The 25,043-nt window shown below is 40.4% G+C and overlaps 1 protein-coding gene across 1 annotated transcript in view; it reads left to right on the top strand.

Annotated features, from left to right (window-relative positions):
• LOC126251852 (cyclic GMP-AMP synthase-like receptor) overlaps window positions 1-25,043 on the top strand; it is a 272,843-nt gene that overhangs the window by 43,097 nt on the left and 204,703 nt on the right. Inside the window, exons 2-3 of the mRNA XM_049952528.1 lie at window positions 18,094-18,227; window positions 22,315-22,482. Of these exons, the coding sequence (XP_049808485.1) occupies window positions 18,123-18,227; window positions 22,315-22,482 (273 nt within the window). The 5' untranslated portion in view covers window positions 18,094-18,122. The remainder of the gene's footprint in view (window positions 1-18,093; window positions 18,228-22,314; window positions 22,483-25,043) is intronic.

The following is a 25,043-nucleotide window of genomic DNA, read 5'->3' as shown; positions in this document are numbered from 1 at the left end:
TGAGAGACAGGCTTCCGATGGCGAAATTTAACCGACAGGAAGAAGATGCTGTGATACGCATATGATTAGCTTTTCAGAGCATTCACACGAGGTTGGCACCTGTGGCGGACACCTACAAAGCGGACATGAGAAAAGTTTCCAACAGATTTCTGATACACAAACAGCAGTTGACCGGCGTTGCCTGGTGAAACGTTGTTGTGATGCCTCGTGTAAGGAGCAGAAATGCGTACGATCACGTTTCCGACTTTGATGAAGGTCCTATCGCGATTGCGGTTTATCGTATCGCGACATTGCTGCCCGCGTTGGTCGAGATCCAATGACTGTTAGCAGAATATGGAATCGGTGGGTTCAGGAGGGTAATACGAAACGCCGTGCTGGATCCCAACGGCCTCGTATCACTATCAGTCGAGATGACAGGCATCTTATCCGCATGGCTGTAACGGATCGTGCAGCCACGTCTCGATCCCTGAGTCAACAGATGGGGACGTTTGCAAGACAACTACCATCTGCACGAACAATTCGACGACGTTTGCAGCAGAATGGACTATCAGCTCGGAGACCATAGCTGCGGTTACCCTTGACGCTGCATCATAGTCAGGAGCGCCTGCGATGGTGTACTCAACGACGAACCTGGGTGCACGAATGGCAAAACGTCATTTTTTCGGATGAATCCAGGTTCTGTTTACAGCATCATGATGGTCGCATCCGTGTTTGGCGACATCGCGGTGAACGCACATTGGAAGCGTGTATTGCCGGCCGAAGTGGCCGTGCGGTTAAAGGCGCTGCAGTCTGGAACCGCAAGACCGCTACGGTCGCAGGTTCGAATCCTGCCTCGGGCATGGATGTTTGTGATGTCCTTAGGTTAGTTAGGTTTAACTAGTTCTAGGGGACTAATGACCTCAGCAGTTGAGTCCCATAGTGCTCAGAGCCATTTGAAGCGTGTATTCGTCATCGCCATACTGGCGTATTACCCGGAGTGATGGTATTGGGTGTCATAGGTTACACGTCTCGGTCACCTCTTGTTCGCACTGACGGCACTTTGAACAGTGGACGTTAAATTTCAGATGTGTTACGACCCGTGGCTCTACCCTTTATTCGATCCCTGCGAAACCCTACATTTCAGCAGGATAATGCACGACCGCATGTTGCAGGTCCTGTACGGGCCTTTCTGGACACAGAAACTGTTCGACTGCTGCCCTGGCCAGCACATTCTCCAAATCTCTCACCAATTGAAAACGTCTAGTGGCCTAGCAACTGGCTCGTCACAATACGCCAATCACTACTCTTGATGAACTGTGGTATCGTGTTGAAGGTGCATGGGCAGCTGTATCTTTACACGCCATCCAAGCTCTGTTTGATTCAATGCCCAGGCGTATCAAGGCCGTTATTACGGCCAAAGGTGGTTGTTCTGGGTACTGATTTCTCAGGATGTATGCACCCAAATTGCGTGAAAATGAAATCACGTGTCAGTTCTAGTATAATATATTTGTCCAATGAATACCCGTTTATCATCTGCATTTCTTCTTGGTGTAGCAATTTTAATGGCCAGTAGTGTATTACGTCATTGAAAATGTAATAGAAATGGACGGGAAATGTAGCCAGAAAACTGAATAGTAGGTGGACCAACCAAGTTCTTTGCTGGAGCCGGAGAGATACGAGAAGGTCGGAACAACAAGCTATTGTTAGCTGAGCAGGTGGCAATAGAAAGTATGCAGTGAACAGCAGCGTTGCACCAGCTCAAGAACATGGCAGCCTTGAGGAGGCCTTTATGTAAAATGGCTGGTAGGAAGACCAGTAGCGATATCGTGTCACGTACAGTCGCATTTCGCTTCTATCCTACCCTGTGACCGCATTTGTGAACCTCAGTTATTCTACGACACTCCGTAGCGAACTGATTTCAGAAGACGGAGTTTATTATTTTCGCGTGTCCCGTTTCCGTGTCAGGATGTTTACTCAGTGACTGTGTGGATGACTCTGACCAGTTTACCAACTTCACATTTTTAAGAGCAAAACTTCTTAGCATTTCTAAGAATGCAGTACCTGTGCTTAGATATTGTTCTTTAATCTACGAACAATGACGTTGGTCATTCTGCGCCTGATCTTTCTCTGATCCAAAAGCAGTGTTCAGTCGATGTTCTTGGTGAATAATACTTAAAACATCCATCTTTTGATATGCAGCTCCTTGTATTGGCCGTGTTTGCAGTTAAAAATTTTTGAATGTGAGGTCCGCCAGTTATGCAAAACACCGTTTTTCTCAGTACCCAAACATGTTTCGGCACCACTGTGCGATCATCAGTGGGTTTTCGTTTTTTTATTTATTCTGCAATGTGAACATTTTGTTAAATGATTATAAAATTATGTGCATATTTACTTCAAACAACAGATCATTTCTTTATGTAAATACCTTTACATTTGGTGTGCATGAACTTTCTGGATTACTTTTGTGTTAATTACTACAGGTAGCTTGTCATCCGCAACCAAACGATGTTGATGAGAAAGATTTTTGTTGGGAGTTAACCTGTCTTCTAGAATGTAATTTAGTTTTTCGCAATGTTTTCGCGCCTATTTTCGTATTTACTTACGTTTTCGTGTGGCAAGCGCTTCCATTCTCTACATCATGCTGAGATGTTGTGATGCATACGTAACTATAACAAGTATTTTCCACAACTAACGTAGTAAAATATTTTTTCACTGCACCAGAACACAGTGTGATTGTGGTTTGTTATGTGTCCCAGTGTTCATTTGTTCACCAGAGAGTTCGGTGCCAAGTTTGAATTTTGTTGGCATTTTATCTTTGTGTGTGTGTGTGTGTGTGTGTGTGTGTGTGTGTGTGTGTGTGTGTTTCCTTAGAAGGATCTGTTGTTTGAATTCAAAATGCACATAATTTAATAATCATTTAACAAAATGTTCACATTGCAGAATAAATAAAAAAACGAAAACCCACTGATGATGGCACAGTGGTGCCGAAACATGTTTGGGTACTGAGAAAAACGGTGTATAACTGGCGGACCTCACATCTAAAAAAAAAAGAAAACATTGTGACATTATGACCACTGCAGACCACGACGTTGGGTGCAGCCTGGTAATGCGGCGGACACGTGACGCAGTAACAAATGTATGTAAGCGGAGCAGACACGGCCGGGAGATATCCTAGCGAAGATACGTGCTGCAAACGGCGAAATCCATTGAGATAAGCGACTTTGACAGAGGGCGGACTATTATTAAGCAGAGCCTGTGAACGAGTATCTCGAAAACGGAGAAGTTGTGAATACGCTACTGTTGTGAGCATCTATGGAAAGAGGTAGGGCAATGAAACTACCACAAGGTGTTAGCCGTTGGACGTCCACGACTCTTCACAGAATGTGGGGTTCGGAGGCTTGTATGTTCCGTTAAGCAGTATAGATGGTGATCTGTGGCATTTCTGCCGATAGAGCACAACGGTAGTGCAAGCATAAGAGCTTTGCAGCACGCTGCTCCTCCACGGCAGACCACGCCTACGTATTCACATGTTGACCAACGACATCGTCAATTACGATCGCAGTAGACTTTTGGGATTCGACCGTCGATCAATAGAAACGTGTCGGCTCTACGGGTGGGTCACATTTTTGCCACACTCGGTCGATGGTCCCCTCCACAAACGCGTGATCGATGAACGGCGGCTGAACACGTGCAGCACGCCAAGGACGCAGGGTGGTGAGAGCAGTGTTACACTATGGGAGACATTCTCTTGCGCGTGCTTCGGACCTGTGGTAGTAATCGAAGACATGCTGACAGCTGCGAATCACCTGGAAATTTGTTGTAAGTTTCTAAGGGACCAAACTGTTGAGGTAATCGGACCCTAGGCTTGCACACTACTTAATTTAGCTTACGCTAAGGACAAGAAACACACACACACACACACACACACACACACACACCAATGATCGAGGGAGGACTCGAACCGTGTGAAACGAGGCAAGGCGCCTCTGAGCGCACGGCTACGCCGCGCGACTGTGAACCACCTGCATCTCTTCATGCTTGATGTCTTTCCCTATGGCGATGTCACCTTTCAGCAGTGTAACTGTCCGTGTCTCAGAGCCGGAACCGTGCTACAGTGGTTTGAGGAGCGTTACAGTGAACTTAACTTTTAGTCTCGGCGATCAAATCCGCCTAATTTAAATCAATCCTGTGGAACCCATCTGGGTTGCTATCGGACGCCATCACAGCGCACCCAGATCAGCAGCTCGTTATTTACTCGAATTACTTGACCTGTGCGTAGACATCTAATGTTACATATCTTCGCAAACCTACCAACACACTGTTGGATACCTGATACGCAGAATCAGGGATGTACAGGGTGATTATAATTAAGTTAAACTTTCAAACCGCTGTAGAAATAACGCCGCTGGTCACAATGACGTGAAATTGCAGCGGAATATTACCGGAGAAGGGGAAAAACGTAACCAGAAGAAAAATAATTACAAAATGTAACAATAGAGGCGCTGTAAGCATCATAATTTAATAGTGGGTCGACTACAAATGACAAATGAATCAAACAACAATACCTAAGATGTACGTTTGACGTCAAACAAACTGTACTACTCATATTCACGGATGTACACGTGGGATACTATTAGTTACGTAAGCCCATCCACCACGGCAACGTCATATCACATCCGATGGGAAAAACCGCTTTTTAATTGTCCTGAGGGCAAAAAGTGCATAAAGAGCATCAATCACATAGGTTTTTGATTGTCCTGAGGCCAAATCCGCATAAAAAACATTAGTCAAAATCAAATCGGATTATTAATTTCTGGGTGACTGGCGCAAAACATGTTCAATATGCTGCCCACCGTTTTCTGCAACAAGTTGAAATCGGGAAACAGCGTGTTTCACAACTGATCGAAGTGTTTCCGGAGTCACGTTCTGAATGTGTTGCGCAATACGTGCCTTCAATGCAGCTAAGTTTGCAATTGGAACACTGAACACAACATGTTTCAGATAGCCCCATAGCAAGAAGTCACACAGATAAAGATCAGGTGATTGGGGTGGCCAGGCTGTAGGAAAATGGCGACTGATGATTCTAGCATTTCCGAAATGACGCTCCAGCAGCTGCTTAACTAGATTTGCAATGTGCGGAGGTGCGCCATGTTGCATAAAAATGATCACATCCACGCTGTTGGAGAGCTGGAATTACGTGGTTGCACAAAAGACACACATAGCGCTTACCAGTAACGATACAGGTTACAGGACCGGAAGCACCTGTGTCTTCGAAAAAATATGGCGCTATGATAAATGAATCCGTAAACACGCACCACACAGTGATCTTTTCAGGATCAAGTGGTACTGGTTGATTTGCGTATGCATTTTCCGTTGCCCATATTCGACGATTCTGTGTATTGACGTATCCTGTCAGAAGGAAGTGGGCATCTTCCATGGCCAATCATTGTCTACTTCCATGCGAGCAAGAAATGCTAAAGCAAAGGTCTCTCTTGCTGGTTGGTCAATAGGAAGCATCTCATGCACATGGGTAATTTAGTGGATAGCAATGAAGGATGTTTCGTAGGATTTTATGCACCGTGCCAACGGGTGTGTCCATTGTTCGGGCAATTCTCCGTGCACTACACGTTTGCACACCACCACTCGTCTCCTTCTGCATTGCTGTGGCCACTGCTTCCATTGACGTTGAATCAATTTGTTTCCTCCCTCTACCAGGCTGCACGCCAGAAGAACCCATCATTTCGAATTTCCGAATCATTTTCTCCAGACCCACGACAGTCATCGGACCAACGGACCTTCGGACCAACCCTTCAGTATGCGGAACTTCTGCAGAGCGATAGAACCGATTGTGGTCCTTTGGTGCAGAGCCGAGTGGACGGTCTGAATCAGAGGCTTAGGCGGTTATGTGACCGTGTAGGCTGCAGATTCCTTGACTTGCTCCATCAGGTGGTGGGTTTCCGGGTTCTGCTTAATAGGCCAGGAGTCCTCTACACACAGGTTGGCTACACGGGTAGCGGGGGCTATGTGGAAGGGACTAGACGGTTTTTTTAGGTTAGAGGGTCTCAGGAAATCACAGAAAGGGCGTCCGTCTAAAAGGAGGCAGGTGAAACACAGTACGGTAGTTCTAGAAACGATCGGTATTGTAGTTGTAAATTGTCGTAGCTGTGCTGGGAAAGAACCAGAGCTCCAAGCCCTAACAGAAAGCACTGAAGCTGAAATAGCTACACGTACAGAAAGCAGGCTAAAGCCGGAAATAAGATCAGCAGAAATTTTTTCTAACGATCTAACAGTGTTCAGAAACGATAGATAATTACAATTGGTGGTGGAGTATTTATTGCTGTCAGAAATAGTTTGCCTTATAGTGAAATTGAAGTAGATAGTTCCTGCGGAATAGTATGGGTAGAGGTTATACTTGACAATCGGACTAAACTATCAATTGGATCGTTTTACCGACTCCCGACTCAGAAGATACAGTTGCTGAACAGTTGAAAGAAAACTTGAGTCACATTTCAAATTATAGTCTACCCTCGATATGCTGGAAAAATTATACGTTTAAAGCCGGCGGCAGGCATACAACGTCTTCCGAAATTGTACTGAATGCTTTCTCAGAGAATTATTTTGAACAATTAGTTCTCATGAGTCCACTCGAAGCGTAAATGGTTGCGAAAGCATACTTGACCTCTTAGCAACCAATAATCCTGGAAAAGAGGGAGTATCATGACGAACACAGGGATTAGCGACCACAAGGCAGTTGCCGCTAGGCTGAATACCGCAACACCTACAACCATCAAAAAGAAACGCAAAGTACATCTATTTGAAAAAAGCTGATAAAAATGCTCTTAACGCCTTTTTAAGAGACAGTCTTCACTCCTTCCGATCCTTCACTCCTTCCGATCTGATCATGTAAGCGTAGAAAAGATGTGGAATGATTTCAGAGAGATAGCATTGACGGCAGTTGAGAGTTATATACTACATAAAATAATAAGTGATGATGGTACTGATTCCCCATGGTACACAAAACGGGTCAGATCGCTGTTGCAGAAGCAACGAAAAAAGCATACCAAATTTAAACGAGCGCAAAATCCCCAATATCGGCAAAGTTTTGCAGAAGTTCGAAATATAGCGCGTATTTCAATGCGAGATGCTTTTAATAATTTCTACAGCGAAACTTTGGCTCGGAATCTGGCAGAAAACCCAAAGGGATTCTAGTCATGCATAAAGCACATCAGTGGCAAGACGCCATCACTACCTTTCACTGCGCGATAACAACGGTGAAGTCGCTGATGACAGTGCCACTAAAGCAGAATTATTAAACACGCTTTTCCGAAACTCCTTCACCAAAGAAGACGAAGTAAATATTGCTGAATTCCAATCAAGAACTGCCAAGATGAGAAACATAGACGTAGATATCCTGGGTGTAGCAAAGCAGTTTAAACCAGTACCGTAATAAAGGGAAGAGTATGCTGATACAATAGCTCCATACGGTATTTAGCAATTATACACAATCGCTCGCTCACAGAAAGATCAGCACCTAAAACCTGGAAAATTTCTCCAGTCACACCAGTACCCAAAAACGGAAATAGGAGTAATCCGCTGAATTATAAGCCCATTTCACTAACGTCGATTTGCAGTAGGGTTTTTTTTTTAACATACTCGTATATTGTGTTCGAACATTATGAAGTACCTCGAAGAAAAAGATTTATTGGAACATAGTCAGCACGGATTCAGAAAATATCGTTCTTGTGAAAGACAACTAGCTCTTCATACTCCTGAAGTAATGAGTGCTATCAACGGGGGATGCAAATTGATTCCATGCTTTTAGATTTCCAGAAGGCTTTCGACACTGTTCCTCACAAGCGTCTTCTAACCAAACTGCGTACCTATGGATTATCGCCTCAGTTGTGCGACTGGATTCGTGATTTCCTGTCAGGAAAATCACAGTTCATAGTAATAGACGGAAAGTCACAGAGTTAAACAGAAGTAATATCCAGCGTTCCCAAAGGAAGTGTTGTAGGCCCTCTATTGTTCCTGATCTATATTAATGACATAGGAGACAATCTGAGTAGCCCTGTTAGACTGACTGCAGATGATGCTGTCATTTACCGCCTTGTAAAGTCATCAGATGACCAGAACGAATTGCAAAATGATTTAGATAAGATATCTGTATGGTGCGAAAAGTGGCAATTAACCTTGAACAAAGAAAAGTGTGAAGTTATTTACATGAGTAAGAAAAGAAATCCGCGAAATTTCGATTACGAACTAAGTCACTCAAATCTGAGGGCTGTAAATTCAACTTAATACTTAGGGATTACAATTACAAATAACCTAAATTTGAACGATCACATAGATAATGTTGTGGGTAGAGCAAACCAAAGACTGTGATTCATTGCCACAACACTTAGAAGGTGCAATAGGTCTACTAAAAAGGCTGCTTACACCACGCTTGTCCTCCCTATTCTGGAGTATTGCTGTGCGGTGAGGGATCCACATCAGGTGGGACTGACGGATGACATCGAAAAAGTTCAAAGAAGGGCAGCTCGTTTTGTATTATCGTGAAATAGGGAGATAGTGCCAGACATGATACGTGAATTGGAGTGGCAATCATTAAAACAAAGGCGCTTTTGGTTGTGACGGGATCTTCTCATGAAATTTCACTCGCCAGTTTTCTTCTCAGATTGCGAAAATATTCTGTTGGCACTCACTTTCATAGGAAGGAATGGTCATCACGGTAAAATAAGGGAAATCGGGGCTCCCACAGAAAAATTTAAGTGCGCGTTCCCGGCGCGCCGTTCGAGGGTGGAACGGTAGAGAGACAGCTTGAAGGTGGTTCACTGAACCCTCTGCCAGGCACTTTATTCTGAATAGCAGAGTAATCACGTACATGTAGACGCAAATGAAGAGCGACGTGCGCACAGTCATTCTTGTAATACAGCTGTACAAACAGTGCGCGATCCTGCATTGAGACAGTCATGGCAAACGTAGCAGACGCGAAAGGATGAAAAGCCATGTACCCGACATTTTTATACCAACTTCAATGGGTCGTGCGCATGACAGGTGTTTTCATTTACGTATTCTGACATATATGGCGCCATCTGTTGATCAATTTTCACACTATTTTTTCTTCTCTCGTACGGTTTCCCCCTTCTCCGATAATATTCTGTTGCAATTTGGAGTCATTCTGACCAGTGGTGTTATTTCTTCAGCATTTTGGAAGTTTAACTTAAATTATAATCACCTTGGATTTCGTTCCAAAAACGGACAAACAAGCTATTATGCAGGTAGTCATAATGCTTTGGCTCATTGGTGTATGTCACACTTGCAAGGTAAGTACCCACGATCTAACAGGTAAAATAGAATGAAGTGTTTTTAAAATACTGAGATGTGCGTGTTTATCACAGATCAAGGACATGTATCTGTAAATTCCTGTAATTGCGTGTAGTAGGTGTTGCTAGGTTAAAGAATCTCAAAACTACAGGAGCGCACATGATTAAAGAAGCAGCAACATGCATTAGATACTTACTTCCAGTAGATGCACATTAATCATAAATGAGGTATTACTTGGCAATAAACTGAACGTCTGATTGGAAGAATGTATGTCAACACATGAGTACTAACACTCATATTTTCCTAATTACTCTGCTAGGCATTAATTAATATTGCAACATTATGAAGGCACCATGCAACCAACATCTAATTAACTTGAAGTTGTACTACATCTTTGGATATGCAAGTATTACCATCTGCATTTGGAATGTGAGGAGAGATTAAACAGTGAATGTGTCATTCAGAAATCCATTTGAATGTTGGATGGTTGTGACCACATCATGCCTCGTGTAAGAAGGAGGAATAGTAATCAGTCAGAAGAAAACTACTGCAAGATCGTACACTGTCAAAACTGTGGTTTATTGCCCCACAGTGTTGCTGCTCACATTAGTCGTGTTCCCATGACTGTCATGTGAATATAGAATTGATGGCTTTAGGAGAGCCATACTCTATGCCCTGTAGGATCTCAATTGTCCTACATGACTCTTCAACAGCTGCTTGCTCTAACTCCATAGCTTGATAGCTGACGTTCTCTTATGGTATCCAGCTGGCTTGTAGGACTTTGAAATTTTTTTTAATAATTGAGATGTGTACTGTTCTAGAGCAGAATTTCTTACATTTAAGTATGTGCTAAAACCATGCGAAAGGTGAGCATATCGGTGATGCATTGGGTGTTTGCTTGCTGTGTTAGTGATTGAATGGAACCTCCTCACAATGTATTTCAATAGTGTACTACATTTCCCAGCTGGGAATGCTGTTTGAAGTGTTTCTGTAGGCCAGGAAGAGCATTAACTTTGCCTTGCATGAGTGCCTTGCAGAACATTCAGCACTGAGAGTCCCATTATAATGACCATCTCTGAGATGTGGCCACTACTGTGCATACGAGGTACCCTAGAGGTGTAAAATAAAAAAGGTTTAATTCTACACCGCCTGACTAAAAAGGTGAAAAACCCAGGCGGAAAGGAAATAAAACTTTACAGGTTGACAGAGTATTATGTAATGCTATTGATTAACTCTCAAGTCAAATTTACGAAATATTTGGCAAAATAAGGATCACCCCCCTGGCCTGGATGCATTCACTGATTCGATTGAGGGTTAAAGTCTGCTGAGGCAAGCTCGCCTAAACTGTTGTAATTCATCCTCATTATTCTGTATATTGACACTGAGACAGTTGACGTCCAAGCTGATTCACACACATTCTATCAGGGACAGATCTTGCAATCTTGCTGGCCACAGTAATGCTTCAATATCACGCAAAGTGTTCATAGAAATACGCCCTGTATGTGAAGGAGCATTGCCCTGTTGGCAAACCACTGAGACAGTTGACGTCCAAGCTGATTCACACACATTCTATCAGGGACAGATCTTGCAATCTTGCTGGCCAAAGTAATGCCTCAATATCACACAAAGTGTTCATAGAAATACGCCCTGTGTGTGAAGGAGCATTGTCCTGTTGGCAAACACCACCTCTATACTGTCGCCCGAGAGGTAACACATGAGGCTGCAGGATGTCCTGATAGACCGTTATGTCATCAGAGTTCCATCTGTCACTACAATATCCAGTCTCCTAACATTCCATTTTCAATATGTATTCCACTGCAGTTTGTTTGTAGAGATTTTTTTTCTTTCCTCTCTTCCCTATTCCCATCATATTTCCAATGCTCATCGAGCAAAACTCAGTGCCTGAACATTTCTCGCATTAAAATTATTTATCTCGCTGTTATCACTCAAAACTGTTACTTTGCACTAATTGTAAATTTTCTTCTTCAATGCCATTCAGCTTGTATTTCAAAACAGAATTTTGTTTATTAAAAGAATTCAAAGCTATTTTTCACTCTTTTTTCTATAGTCAACACCTGCTAATTCAAATCTCAATAAAAATAATTTCTCGATAAAGCAAAATAGTAATCTGTTGTCTCAAAAAACTTCAAAAATTGAAGAAATCATTATGTGCTTTGGTACACCTAATAAACAGAAAAGACTCTCATGGCAGATCACCTGCAAAGAATCTATAATTTGAAGTTACTGGCTATGTTTCAAATTGTTTCATATTCGTTTAGTCTTTCAGCTCTTGCCAATTTTTGTTTACTCAATAATGCATAACGCAGTATAGTTCATAAATCAACTGTAGAAATGAGTTCAAACAAGTACAAGTGTTGACCATCGCTGAAAAGAAACATGCTGAAGCGTGGAATGTGGAGTGATGAAAAGGATGTAGTGAAAATTTCCAGGTTTCCGCCACCCACATTGTCGATTACCCTGCACCAGAAAGATTAGAGTAATGGAAACATATCATACATATTGAGTGAATGGACGTGAAAACTTGAGTTCCTGCGTCTTGAAGAAGGCTCATTGAAATGAATTAGGAACGTATACAGCATGAATAAAAAAGAACAGGTTTCAATTGTTTATTACAGACAAACAGTGAGAGATAGAAACACATGGGGCATGTCACTGGATGGAGGAAGGTTCAAAATTTTATGTTCGCACAGACAATATACTGTACACTTAACATGAGCACCATACACTGCATGAGAAACATTGAAACCATAGTCTATTTCATTCCACATGTGAATCGACAGGTCCTTGTTCCGTGCATCAACAGCTTCAACAATTCAATTTCTCCAAAGTTGAAGAGTAGCTACCACAGGTAGAATAAAGACTGTCTCCTTTAAGTAACCCACAGAAAGAAATCACAAGGTATGAGGGCTGGTCATGTGGGGGGCCAGAAGCAGTGAACGAGGTCTTATTGTCCTACTCTTCCAACCCAGCATTATGGGTCGATATGGTTAAGATAATGCCGCACCTCAAGGAGGAAGTGAGGTGGGCTCTGTCATGCATAAAAATGAAATCATTGGATTCCTTGTGAAATTTTACAGCATGTCAAGTATGACATTCCTGTTAGTTTCCTCCACAAAAAAAGAAAGGTTCATAGACTCTGTGAACAGAAATGGCACCAAATATATTGAGCTCCAATGAGTCTCAAGACTGATGATTACTCCAGGTTTATGCGACCCCAAATTATTGCATTATGGCAGTTAACTTTACCCAATAGATGAAATGTTGATTCATCTGAAAAGATGATCTTTTGGAAAAAATCTCCTCCGTTTTATCCTGGAGAACTGAAATGCAATATTCATACCTTCTCTTATGGTCTCTGGGATGCAATTGCTGCAGTAACTGCAACTTGTAAGGCTTCATATGCAGACATCGCCACACTGTTGATTGAAAAGTTTAAGTTCCTGGCCTGCTGGCCTTGTAGACTTGTGAAAGCGTCTCAAATACACTTGACATTTTCTTGAGACGTGCGTGGCCGATCAGTGCTCTTCCCGTTGCATATGTAACCAACTTCCAAGAATTGTATATGCCAGTCACAAATCTTCTTGTGTAGTGGTGGCTTCTTGCTGAATCAATGGCGGAATCCACACTGCACTTATACAATGGATCTACTTTGCGCAAATTCGAGTGCACATAATAATTTGTATTGTGGTGTAGTCGCCGTGGTGCTGCAAACAACAGTGCAACTGCATCAAAACTTGGAACCTTCATCCATCCTGTGACATGGACACTTATACTTTGCCTGTACAAACAATTGAAATCTGTTCTTTCTTTTTGAATCACTCTGTTACATCTATATTCCAAAGGGCTAAACCAGGGCATAGTCCAAGTTGCAGGTTACTTATATAACATCTTCCAGGAGCAACAAAAATTTTATTTCCTATTTTTCATACAGTTATTACTGAATTTGAAATACTGCCATATCTGCTCATTAAGAGCTACACCTTACGCTAATGGTTTAACATAGAATGTCAAATGTTACAGTTGCTAACTGTGTATATGTCTTGAGGCAGTGTAACTCCCAACATGTAAATCATCCAAACTATATTCATCTAGTATTTTATAGCTTCCAACAAGCTCTACACATAATTTCAAACCCTTACAAAACTTTTTCTCATTGACGTTCTCCACAAAATGAAGAAAGTAAAAAAGTTCATCACTTGCTGCATTTTTGCTGTTCTTACAGTAAAACTGCAGCATCAAGCATGTCACAATTTGCAGACATAATCCACATACACCACTGAATGTACGTCCAAACTTATGTAATTCTACAACACAGTTCAGGAAAAGATGTTTTATACGTGGGAGTTCTATTCATAAAGAAATGAGGATTGTGGTTTATTGGTGCTTAAAAAGAAAGACTCAATCATTCACTGTTAATTTTGGCATTGAAGGATTTGTCTCTAGCGATGGGCAGTTTACCAACTTTCTTTTAAAGTTTAATATTATTTTTAAGAACATTTGTGGAGAAAGTGTGATGTGGTGCAGTTTTGGGTTACTATGTTTGTATTCCAGGTATTTGTATTCCAGGGTATGGTGGCAGTTCAGCTCCAGGTTTGGTCCACGTATGCAGGTTTTCTTTGGTTTCCGTGCATCACATAAGACAAATACCTCGATAATTTCTTTGAAGCAGCAGTTTCCTACTCTGTCCTTCCACAGTCTGAACTGTCATTGCTCCCTTAATGACTTCATCATCGACAGGATGCTAAACTTTAACCTTCCTTTCCTCTGATAACATAAACTAATCAGAAGTTTTGCACCACCCTCTTAATTTTTGAAGTTCCAGATTTTTTGCTTTCTTCCACATACCTCATTCATAATACTCTTTTTGACAATAGGAAATCACTACCTATACTCGTTCTGAGAAATGGAGTGCATTTCAGAACAACATGCCCTCTCCCCTAGTGAAGGGGACAAGCTTCTGTACACTGTTTACTTTGCCAGCATCCTTCAATGGGTAATTTCAAGCTTAGACTCTGCTTCCTTCGACTTTATGGCAAAGAGTGTGATAAGAAAGGAAAGGTGCTCTCCATAATTTTGTAAACTATAACTATATCATTAACTGTTCAGCTGCTATTGTGTCATAAAACATGGAAGAACTGCCACCATCTGGTGACAGTTACCTACAAATTATGGCTAGTGGTAAGCCAGAGGAGAATACAACAGAACTATTTTTTTTTTTTTTTTTTTGGGGGGGGGGTTAACTGGGAGGGCATTTTTGGTACAGACCAGTGCTAATTTGACAACTGTGCGGTATCATGACACAATCCTCCGTCCTGTTATCTAGCTCTGCAGGTGCAGAGGTCAATCAAATGGAGTGACCTGCATTGTCTGAAGACATGAACTCCATTCAGCATGCTTGTGACCAGTTGAAAATATTAGTGTGTCACTGTTGGTACCTAGTTCACTCTCAGGACGACCTTTGGAGGCCCATCATTAAAGAGTGAAATGGGCTCAATTAGCGTCATTTTGAGCACCATGCCAAGGAAGATCCAACCATGTTAAAATGCAAGGAGTGGAGGAACATGGTATCCATTTCAGCACACCACACTAGGCTGTGTCCTACTGCTCTGCTGTGGGCTCCAAGAGTGTCAAATTGATGCTTCTGCAGGGATCCAGTGAATGTTGTGAATGGATATGTCATGGTATTACTGTGTAACTGTGGCTATTGGCTCAACCATTATACTGTTCTATTAGTCTGCTCTGTGGGTTGCCTATTTGCCCTCATATCCTAAGTTTATGATCATCAGCCTATAGCAGTTCTGTCAAAAAAGTAGGGCCGACTAAATTATAATAGAGTATTTGTCCTAAAATAATTCTGCAAAGCCGCCAAGAGATCTCGTTTCGTGGTTTTTTTACTTGTGCATCCAGAATATTGCCATGTTTCTCTTCATCAATGGTGATATCCAATTTTTCTAGAAAGTGAAATTTTTATGGAGAAGATCCAGGTGAGGACCCATACCATTGATTCTGCCATCGTGGAATGCCAGTTTACTACATACAGATATACAGTCCAAGAGTGGTCACCTGTGACAAGAAACAAATGTAAGCCCAATAACAGAGCCCCGTTCCAACTGCTGTGTAGGTGCTGGCCTCGGTGAGCAACACTGCCACAGCGCAGCTTGGTGGTCTGCGAGTTTGGGACAAGCAGCTATTAAATTTTCACTCTCACTATTGACTCCCACCGAGGAGATGTAGTGCTGAGTCAGCATCCTTGTCGTTGATGCCTCTCAGTGACCACACTGCAGGAGGCGAAGTATATCTCAATGGATGGGCACTGGAATGATCACCCCTGGCACTGTGTGTTTTTTAGTCAACAAGTTCACACCATCAACAGGAGTCAATGTATGTTGCAACACAAAATAATTACAGATGGCATATGATGCAACAGGCTGTTCTGGCTAGCCCCACTGGATATACTACTGCGCCTGGCAGAGAACCAGATCCAAGCCAACTGCCTGAGTGTGGAGTTTGTAATAGGGATCCTGTCCAGCGTCCGCTGAGCTTCTTTGTCGAGGTAAAAACAAAGGATTTCTTCATGGTTGAAACTGGGGTCAGGACACATAGGCAGAGAGGAGAGAGCACCTGTGTTGGAGTGCTTAGCTGTCAGGTGGAAGTGAATTTCGCAGTGATAACATCTGAAGAAAAGGGCTCGCTGTTGAAGTGTGTGTGTCATCTTGTCCTGTAGGTGCGCTGCGGGGTTAATGATGGAGATCTAAGGGTTTGTGATTTGTGACCAGGTGAAACTTGGCACCATACAGAAACATATGAAACTTCTTGATTGCACAAATAATAGCAAGGGGATCTTTCTCAATCAGAGAATAATTCTTCTGCACTGCAGTGACCATCTTCGAGACGTTGATGTCCATTTCTGAACCATTGTTGTTGCGATGGGTCAATATGGCCCCCAGGCCATACTGAGATGCATCTGTGGCCACAAAAATCTGTGAAACTGAATGAAATGTGGCCAGGCATGGGGTCGAATGAGGACTGACCTTCAAACTCTTGGATGTTTATCTGCTCTGCGACAGTGTTGCTCCAAACAAATGATGTGCCCATATTGAGCAACTGATATAGAGGATATACCATAGTAGCTAGCCATAGATTGAATTTGTGCCAATAAGCAACCTTGCCTAAAATGCCTGGAGCTCTTTGGTGTTAGCAGGTCGAGGCATAGCCTCAATAGCTGCAGCATGACAGTTAGTTGGTTGGAACCCCAATGAGAAATGACATGTCCCAGCTATTAGAGGGTTGAAACCGTCAGATTGCACTTGAGACCCATGTCCTGCAGGATCTTAAGATTCCACATAGGTTCCTCAGCAGTGGGAACTGTGACTACAGTGTCATCTAGGTAGTTCATATAACAATGAGCACGTGCAAATTACTTCAAAAAACATTGAAAAATAACTGGAGCAGCCATGACCCTCAAAACCAACCGGTTATAGCTGTAAATACCAAAGAGCATGTTGACTACAAGTAAGTACACAACTGCTTTTCAAGTGGTAGTTGTAAATATGCTTATGACAGATCCAGTTTGGAAAAATATTGTCCCCTCCTCCAGTTTTGACGTAAGTTTTTTTGGACACATGGTGGGGTAGTATTGACCGTAGACTGTTCATTAATCACCACCTTGAAATTGCCACAAAAATTGTGCTTGCCAGTCTGTTTCTTTATAATAACTAATGGCATAACCTGTTGGCTAGATGATATAAGTTCAGCTACAACTGAAGTTGTCAACCTGTTGAGTCCTTCCTTTACATGGTCACAAAGAATTAGCGTGGCTCTGAAGACAAAAAGTCATGCCATGTTTTTAAGAGTGATGTGTGCTGTAAACTTCTTGGCCTTGCCTAACCAAGACGAAAAAAATTTGCATAATTCATCAAGTTTTTGATATGACACAATGTCACAAACTAGGCTAATCAGATCTGTGACCATAAACCCAAGTGCCATAAAGGCATCCAAGCAAAACAGGTTTTTTGTAAAACCACTGTTCACAAAGAGAACCAGAGACCACTGCCTTGTATGCTGTCCCTGCTGTAAAATTTCCTAGATTAAAACAGCATATTTAAAATTCATGCACTCCCATATCATACATTATACATGTGTTAGATGCTATAGTGGCTCTAAATTCATTTGAAAACATGACTACACTTAACGTCCTCTTGAGATATTGTTGTATGAAAATTTTTTACATTGTTTGTAAATGACTTCTGGAATGGTTAAATAAAGGAGGAATATCGACCAAATGGAAAATAAGTTTTTTGTGAACAAAATAACATGAGTGGCTGTTTCATTTTATCATGGAGTTTCCACTAACAATTTCATTGCTTTGGTTGCATAGACAGCTATTCCTACATAACGTTTGAGTTGTCCCTTTTCCTTTTCTTGGGTGGGCTGTACCTCAGTACCTGAAACCCATATTGGTTTATTCCCTGTTGTTCACCTCTGTGTCTTTTGCTATTCTGATAAGATGATCTTTGTAAAAACTGATGCAACTTCTTCACATAGTCTGAATTTACTTTTTGTTTTTACTGCTTAGCAATAATCTATATCAATGATGTATGAGTGAAATCAGAAGCTTTCATGTATTAGCAAGTAGGTCTTTTTTGAGAAGGTGTACTATAATTACACATTTATAAGTTTGACAGCTGGTGTTTTGTTTGACAACTGGTGTTTTATGTTTTTTTTCATCATGGTCAATTTCTAAATAATATTTTTCTTTTGTCTTTTCAGTTGACTGTTCCTGGTGAATCATTGCTCCAATGGCAAACTATAAAGCTTTAGATAGCTCAATTCAAAAAATTCTGAAAGAAAGTATTTCTTTAGATGAACAGCAGAAGAAACAATATAATGCAAAGTTACAAGAGGTAGTGTGAATCTCAGCTTTTACCAAGCCCCTTTATATATGTAAAAGTGTAGCAAGTAAATTACTTGATGCTTGAAAATTATTTTATATCCCATTTTCATTTAAAGTAATAAATATTTCAAACAATGGCAGCTATAGGTTGGAATATCAACAATATTAAGAAAAGAATACATTGCTACTCACCATAAAGGTGACCCATTGATTTGGGATAGGCACAACAAAAAGACTGTTACACATTATAGCTTTAGGCCAAAAGCTTCTTCAGCAAAGAAAACACACACACACACGTTCACACAAGCAAGCACATCTCACGCACGCATGACTGCTACCACTAATACATCCTGTTGCTGAAGATGGTTTTGGCCAAAAGCAGTAATGTGTAACAATCTTTTCGTTGTGCCTGTCTGCAACTCAGTTGATCATCTTTATGGTGAGGAGCAATCTATCCTTTTCCTAACAAATATTTCAGTTTACATTAGGAATAAAATGCAGTATGTAGACCAGGTGGGGGGAGATGATGGTGATATTTTCAGTATGGAATGTGGCTTCATAGGAATTTATATTTTAGTGTTCATAAAATACATAGACAGCAATCTCCATTCACTTTGAACGAAAAATGAAACAAAAAGTTGTAGAAAATTGGCATGTTGGATATCAGTATAGCTGAGTTTGTACTTAAGAAAATATTAAGAAGAAGTATTTTAGTCCTAGTACAATGTCTCCTAAAAGTTTTCACTGGTGAACTTTTTTTGAAGATAACACTTTAAACATTTGGACATAGTCCAGAAGACTGATTATTAACACTATTATCAAGAATTTGCTGCAAAACCAAACTGAATTGAGAGCAATAATTTAAATGAACCAAGAGTTCTTGAATCGAAAAAGTGTTTTCAATTTACCATTTAAAGTGGAAATACCTTGCTGCAAATGTATAAATAATTTTCTGTTGTTTTTTTCATGGGGAGGAAGTATTATGACATAGCATTGTTATACACTTCGTATCAATAATAGTAAAATATGCTTTAAAGACAAAACAAACCACAGATAGTTTTATTTTTGTGTAAGTATTCCCCATGGACTTATCCAAGGTAGGGTGGATTCTGTGCCTCAATGATACATGTGGCTGTACTGTATGTGCAACCACTGTGGAGCAGTATCTGCCTCTTAGGTATAATATTCTGGAAGTAAAATAGGGTCCCCATTTGGATCTCCAGGTTTGACTATGCAGGAGGATGTTGTCATCAGGATAAACAAAACTGGCATCGTAAGGATGGAAGCGTGGAATGTTAGATCTCTGAATTGCATAGGTAACTGAAAAATGGAAATGGATAAGTTGAAATTAGATACAATGGGAATTAGTGAAGTTCAGTGGCAGGGTGAACAGGATTTCTGGTCAGATGACTACAGGATTATCAATGCAATATCAGGTAAGGATAAGGCAGGAGTTGGTCAAATAATGAATGAGAAAATAGAAATGTGGGTACATAACAGCACTGGTTTCAAATGGATTATATACTGGTAAGACAGGAATTTTGGAACTGATTTTAAACTGTAAGACAATTCAGGGCAGATATGGACTATACCATAATTTATTGATTATGAATTATTGATCAAAACTTGAGAAATTGACAAACAATAGGAAATTAAGGAGCTGACACCCTGATAAGTAGAAAGGACTGGAAGCTGTTGAGAGTGTCAAAGGGAGCATTAGGCAGTGACTGACTGAAACACAGTAAAGGAATACAGTAGAAGATGAATGGGTAGCTTTGAGAGATTTAATAGTGAAGACAGCAGAGGATCAGATAGGCATAAAGACAAGTCCTGTTAGAGAACCATGGATACTGAATGTACTTGATGAAAGCAGAAAATATAAAAATACAGCAAATGAATCAGGCAAAAGGGAATACAAACATCTAAAAAATGAGTGACAAGAAGTGAAAAATGGCTAGGAAAATATAGAGGAGCTATATAAGGGAAAGGAATATGTAGACAGTATTATAGAAAGGGAAGAGGAAGGAGATAACAATGAGATGGGAGATAGGTTATTGCCAGAAGAACTTGACAGAGCACTGAAAGACGTAAGCCGAATGCCCTTGGAGTAGACACCATTCTCTTAAAAACTACTGATACTCTTGGCAGAGCCAGCCATGACAAAACAATTCCATCAGGTGTGCAAGATATATGAGACAAGGAAAATATGCTCAGATTTCAAGAAGACAGTTCCAGTTTAAAATCAGTTTAATAAATTATGTTTACAAAATGCAGACACAATTGACAGAAGAGGGGAAAAACTGATAGAAGCCAACCCTGTGGAAGATCAGTTGGGGTTCCAGAGAAATGTAGGCACACACAGGCCAATACTAACCTTATGACTTACCTTACAAGATAGGTTAAAGAAAGGGAAACCTGCATTTACAGCATTTTTAGAATTAGGGTAAACTTTTGACAATCTTCACTGGAATAAACTGTTTAGAGTTCTGAAGACAGCATGGGTAAAATACAGGGAGCAAAATGTTGTATACAAATGGTGCAGAACCCAGACCACTGTAATAAAGAGACGAAGAGCATGAAAGGGAAGCAGTGGTCGGGAACGGCATGAGATGGAGTTGTAGCTTGACTGTGATGTTATTCAAACTGTACACTGAGCAAGCAATAAAGGAAACTGAACAAAAATTTGGGAAAGGAATTAAAGTTCAGAGAGAAGAAACAAAAACTTTGACATTTGATGATGTTTTAATTACATCAGATGGTGAATGACTTTGAAGAGCAGTGTAATGGAATGGACACTGTCTTGGAAGCAAAATATGACATCAATATAAGTAGAACAATGGTAGTAGAATACAGTCAAAGTAAATCACGTGATTCAGAGGGAATTAAATTAGGAAATAAATGTAAATGTTGTGTGACTGGGGCCTCCCGTCGGATAGACCATTTGCCGGGTGCAAGTCTTTCAATTTGACGCCATTTCGGCAACTTGCGCGTCACTGGGGATGAAATGATGATGATTAGGACAACACAACACCCATTCCCTGAGCAGAGAAAATCTCCTACCCAGCTGGGAATTGAACCCAGTCCCTTAGGATTGACATTCTGTCGCGCTGAACACTCAGCTACTGTGGGCGGACAATTAGGAAATGAGACAACAAAAGTAGGACATGAGTTTTGCTATTTGAGCAGTAAAATAACATATGATGGCTGAAGCAGAGAGGATATAAAATGTAGACTGGCAATAACAAGAAAAGTCTTTCTGTGGAAGAGAAATTTATTAACTTGGAATATAGATTTAAAGGTTAGGACGTCTTTTCTGCAGATAATTGTCTAGAGTGTATTGTTTGGAATGAAATGTAGACAATAAGCAGTTCAAACAAGAAGAGAATGGAAGCTTTTGAAATGTGGTGCTACAGTAGAATGCTGAAGATTAGATCGGTAGGTTGTGTAGCTAATGAGGAAGTATTGAATAGAATTGGGGAAAAAAGAAATTTGTGGCATAACTGGAGTAAAAGAAGGGATCAGTTGATAGGACAGATTCTGAGACATCAAGGAGTCATTAGTACTGGAGAGAAGTTTGTGCTTGTCAGGGGAGGGGCTTAAAAAATTGTAGAGGGAAACTATGAAATGTATGTAGGTTACAGTAGTTATTTGGAGATGAAGAGGCTGGCACAGGGTAGAGTAGTGTGGAGAGGTGCATCAAACCAGTCTTCAGATTGAATGTCATGAAACAACATAGGTATTTGTATTCTTTAAGTTTTCTGCCTTATCACAGCAAGGAAAATGTAAGCTTGTAGGGGCATAGGTTAATTTTTATGGACATATGATGTATAGAAGAGAAAACAACCAAATTTCTTCAAATGTGAAGTATATAAAGTGAGAAAACTAAATTTCAAAGCATTTCGTGGTTTATGTTGTTTTTCTTGATTAGCAACAAATTAGAGAGAAAACAGGAGATTTTGTTATTAATGAAGTTGCCTTTGATGGTAAACTGAAGATATTCATACTCGTGCTATACTGAGTTGATTTTTTAAAAATTCTTTTGATATCAAAACTAAATGGAAAGCTAAAATGACAAATGCAGATTTTCTGTCTTGCAGCTTTTTGATATATTTGAAACAGAAATGAAGAAACAAGAAGACTTCAAAGCACTTTTTCGACAAAAACAGTATGTAGGAAGCTACTTCGAGAATCTGAAAATTGAAGAGCCTGATGAATTTGATGTTGATTTTGAACTAGTCATCCCTTCATATGTTGGTGAGTTAAAGGTAAGAATTGCAGTTAAAGAGAAGAAGATTAGATTTATAAAAATTACTGTTTATTTCATTTGTACTTTCTGCTTAACTAAATGTTCCATATGGTGGTTTAAAAAAATGTTCAAATTATTGTCATTTAACATTGGTACATTTTGTATGTGAGTCACAAGTTATTCTCTAGCTCACATAAAAGTGTCCTGAGGGATTTCTGCTATGTTGCTTGAAACTTACCCCAAATAGTGTCCAGGTTATCTGATTTATCACAATACACTTCATCTTTTATTGTGCCATAAAAGGGGAAAGAAGTAATGTAAGATCTGAAGAGTGTACAGGAAACTTGGTTGTGAGATGCATCGTATCCACTAGCTTGATACATTTTGACCAGGTGTGCTCGCACATTCTTTCTTAGTGCAGTGGGAAGCCATTTTTTGGTAAGAAAACCAGTAATTGTTGTTGTCTCCAGTCCAAAGCATTGTAGCAGTTTTCCTGTGCAAGTCTGTTCATCTGTACATTACTAATGCAACCTGCTTACTACAGTTATGCCTTAAGTCTTCATCTCCTCTAAAACCTACTCTCTCTCTCTCTCTCTCTCTCTCTCTCTCTCTCTGTGCGCATGCACATTTGTGTGTGTGTGTGTGTGTCACTGATGATTACTTGATACGTTAGGATTTATCCTAACAACAGATACCTTCTCTTAGTCACAGTGTGGCACAAATTTCGTACTTCCCAGTTTTATTAATTACTTCTTCATTAGTTATTCAGTCTATACAGTATTCTTCTGTAGCTTCCGATTTTGCTTGTCTATACTGCTTATCATCTACATTTTACTGCTTCGTAATACTATACTTTGAATAAATTTTTCAGGAGACACATTGTTACTCTTAAATTTATGTTCAGTGTTAGCAAATTTCATGTTTTTCTTGCTATTGACAGCCCTTATTTTACATCCTCTCTACTTCTGCTATTGTCAGTTATTTATCTACTCAAATAGCAGAAGTCATTCACCACTTCTAATGTAACTTATCCTAAAGTAATTCCTTCACTGTATCCTAATTTAATTCACCTATACTCCATTACATTGTGTTACTTTTTTGGTTTTGTCCTTATTACGGCTTCTGCAGCAATTATACATTCTGTTCAAGGAAACTTTCAAATCTTTTGCCATTTCTGACAGAAGTAAAAAGTTATGTGCAAACCATTTTTGTTTCTTCCCTTTGAGCTTTTTATTTGTTTAGCAAGCATCTCTTTGGTTTCCTTCTCTACTTGCTCAGAGTATACACTGATGTAATATTACCACCACCTGGGGTCAAACAATGCAATTATGTCTTTTTGATTTATCATAATTAATTTACATGGTAGATAAGAATGATTACCTTTACGATCACTTTCTTGACTAGATTTCTGAAATTAGTTGTGGCCCAAAGTTCACTTGGAGAATGATTTGTTTGGCAGTTTTTTATTTACTTATTTGACTGTGAGCAGAGATAATGCTTTTCCCTCAGAAAACATTATCCAGAAAGGTTATCAGACTTTTAAAAAATAGGTATGATTGCAGATTATAGTATCACACACAAAATGGTGCATAAAAATCTTCCAAACCATAGAAAAATCTCTGTATATAAATATTTGACTTTCTTTGACAGGTAATCTTTTACTATATTTTTCACTGAAAGAGTGATTAAATAACATAGTCCATATGCAGAAAACATTTTGTTATTTTTTACTGTGAAATAGTTTTTATGGCACAAGAAGTTATACAGTACAGTGACAATCTCGTATAGGGAATTATAAAAGAGACAATAGCATAAAATAGCAAGAGAAACCAGAACCCCAGAGCAAGAGTCATTTAACAGGAGATCTGCCAACACTATGGCATGTCTTCTCATCAGTATTATCTTTGTTTATTTTTTACCTTGGTAACAGTGACAATGTTTATGCATTGCTGCATTACATAGATGCTTGTCAAAATAAAATTAAATATTGTTTCCCTTGTTGTTCATGGTGTGGAATCCTGTTGTCATGTCCTAATTCATGAACCACGGGCAGCGTATGAGTGGCCAAGTAAGTGGTCGTGACAGTCGGGATACCAGTTACTTTGGAATAAGGCTGGGCATCTCGGACATATTCTGAGTCATCGTCACCTTTGTGCTCAGACGGCAAATACTACCGAATCCACCGGTTGGTCCATCAGCCGTTAGGGGTAAAACTCAGTGGGACTCGGGGCAAGTAAGGCTAGCAACCTGCTTCCCTGGTACTTTAAATATGATGCTGGCAACAATCAGAGCAAAATGCCTTGGACCTTTGGAGGTGACTGAGTCCCACCTCTAATTGACAAACCAGGGACTCCTAAGATACGACTCGGCAAACGAATGGTAACAAGATGGGGAGCTATGAATATCAATGGGGGCTAATCTGGGAAGAAGGTAGAGATGGCAGAGGCTACAAGTAAGATGGGGTTGGATGTTTTAACTGTTAGTGACATTCGGGTAAGGAGTGAGAAAGAAGAGGAAGTGGGAGAATACAAGGTCTACCTGTCAGCAGTCAAAGCAGGAATAGCACATTGTGGTGTAGGG

This window comes from Schistocerca nitens, chromosome 4, assembly GCF_023898315.1.
Source record: "Schistocerca nitens isolate TAMUIC-IGC-003100 chromosome 4, iqSchNite1.1, whole genome shotgun sequence".
NCBI lineage: Eukaryota > Metazoa > Arthropoda > Insecta > Orthoptera > Acrididae > Schistocerca > Schistocerca nitens.
The sequence above is the reverse complement of the archived record's forward strand: the minus strand, read 5'-3'. Positions and strand labels throughout refer to the sequence as shown.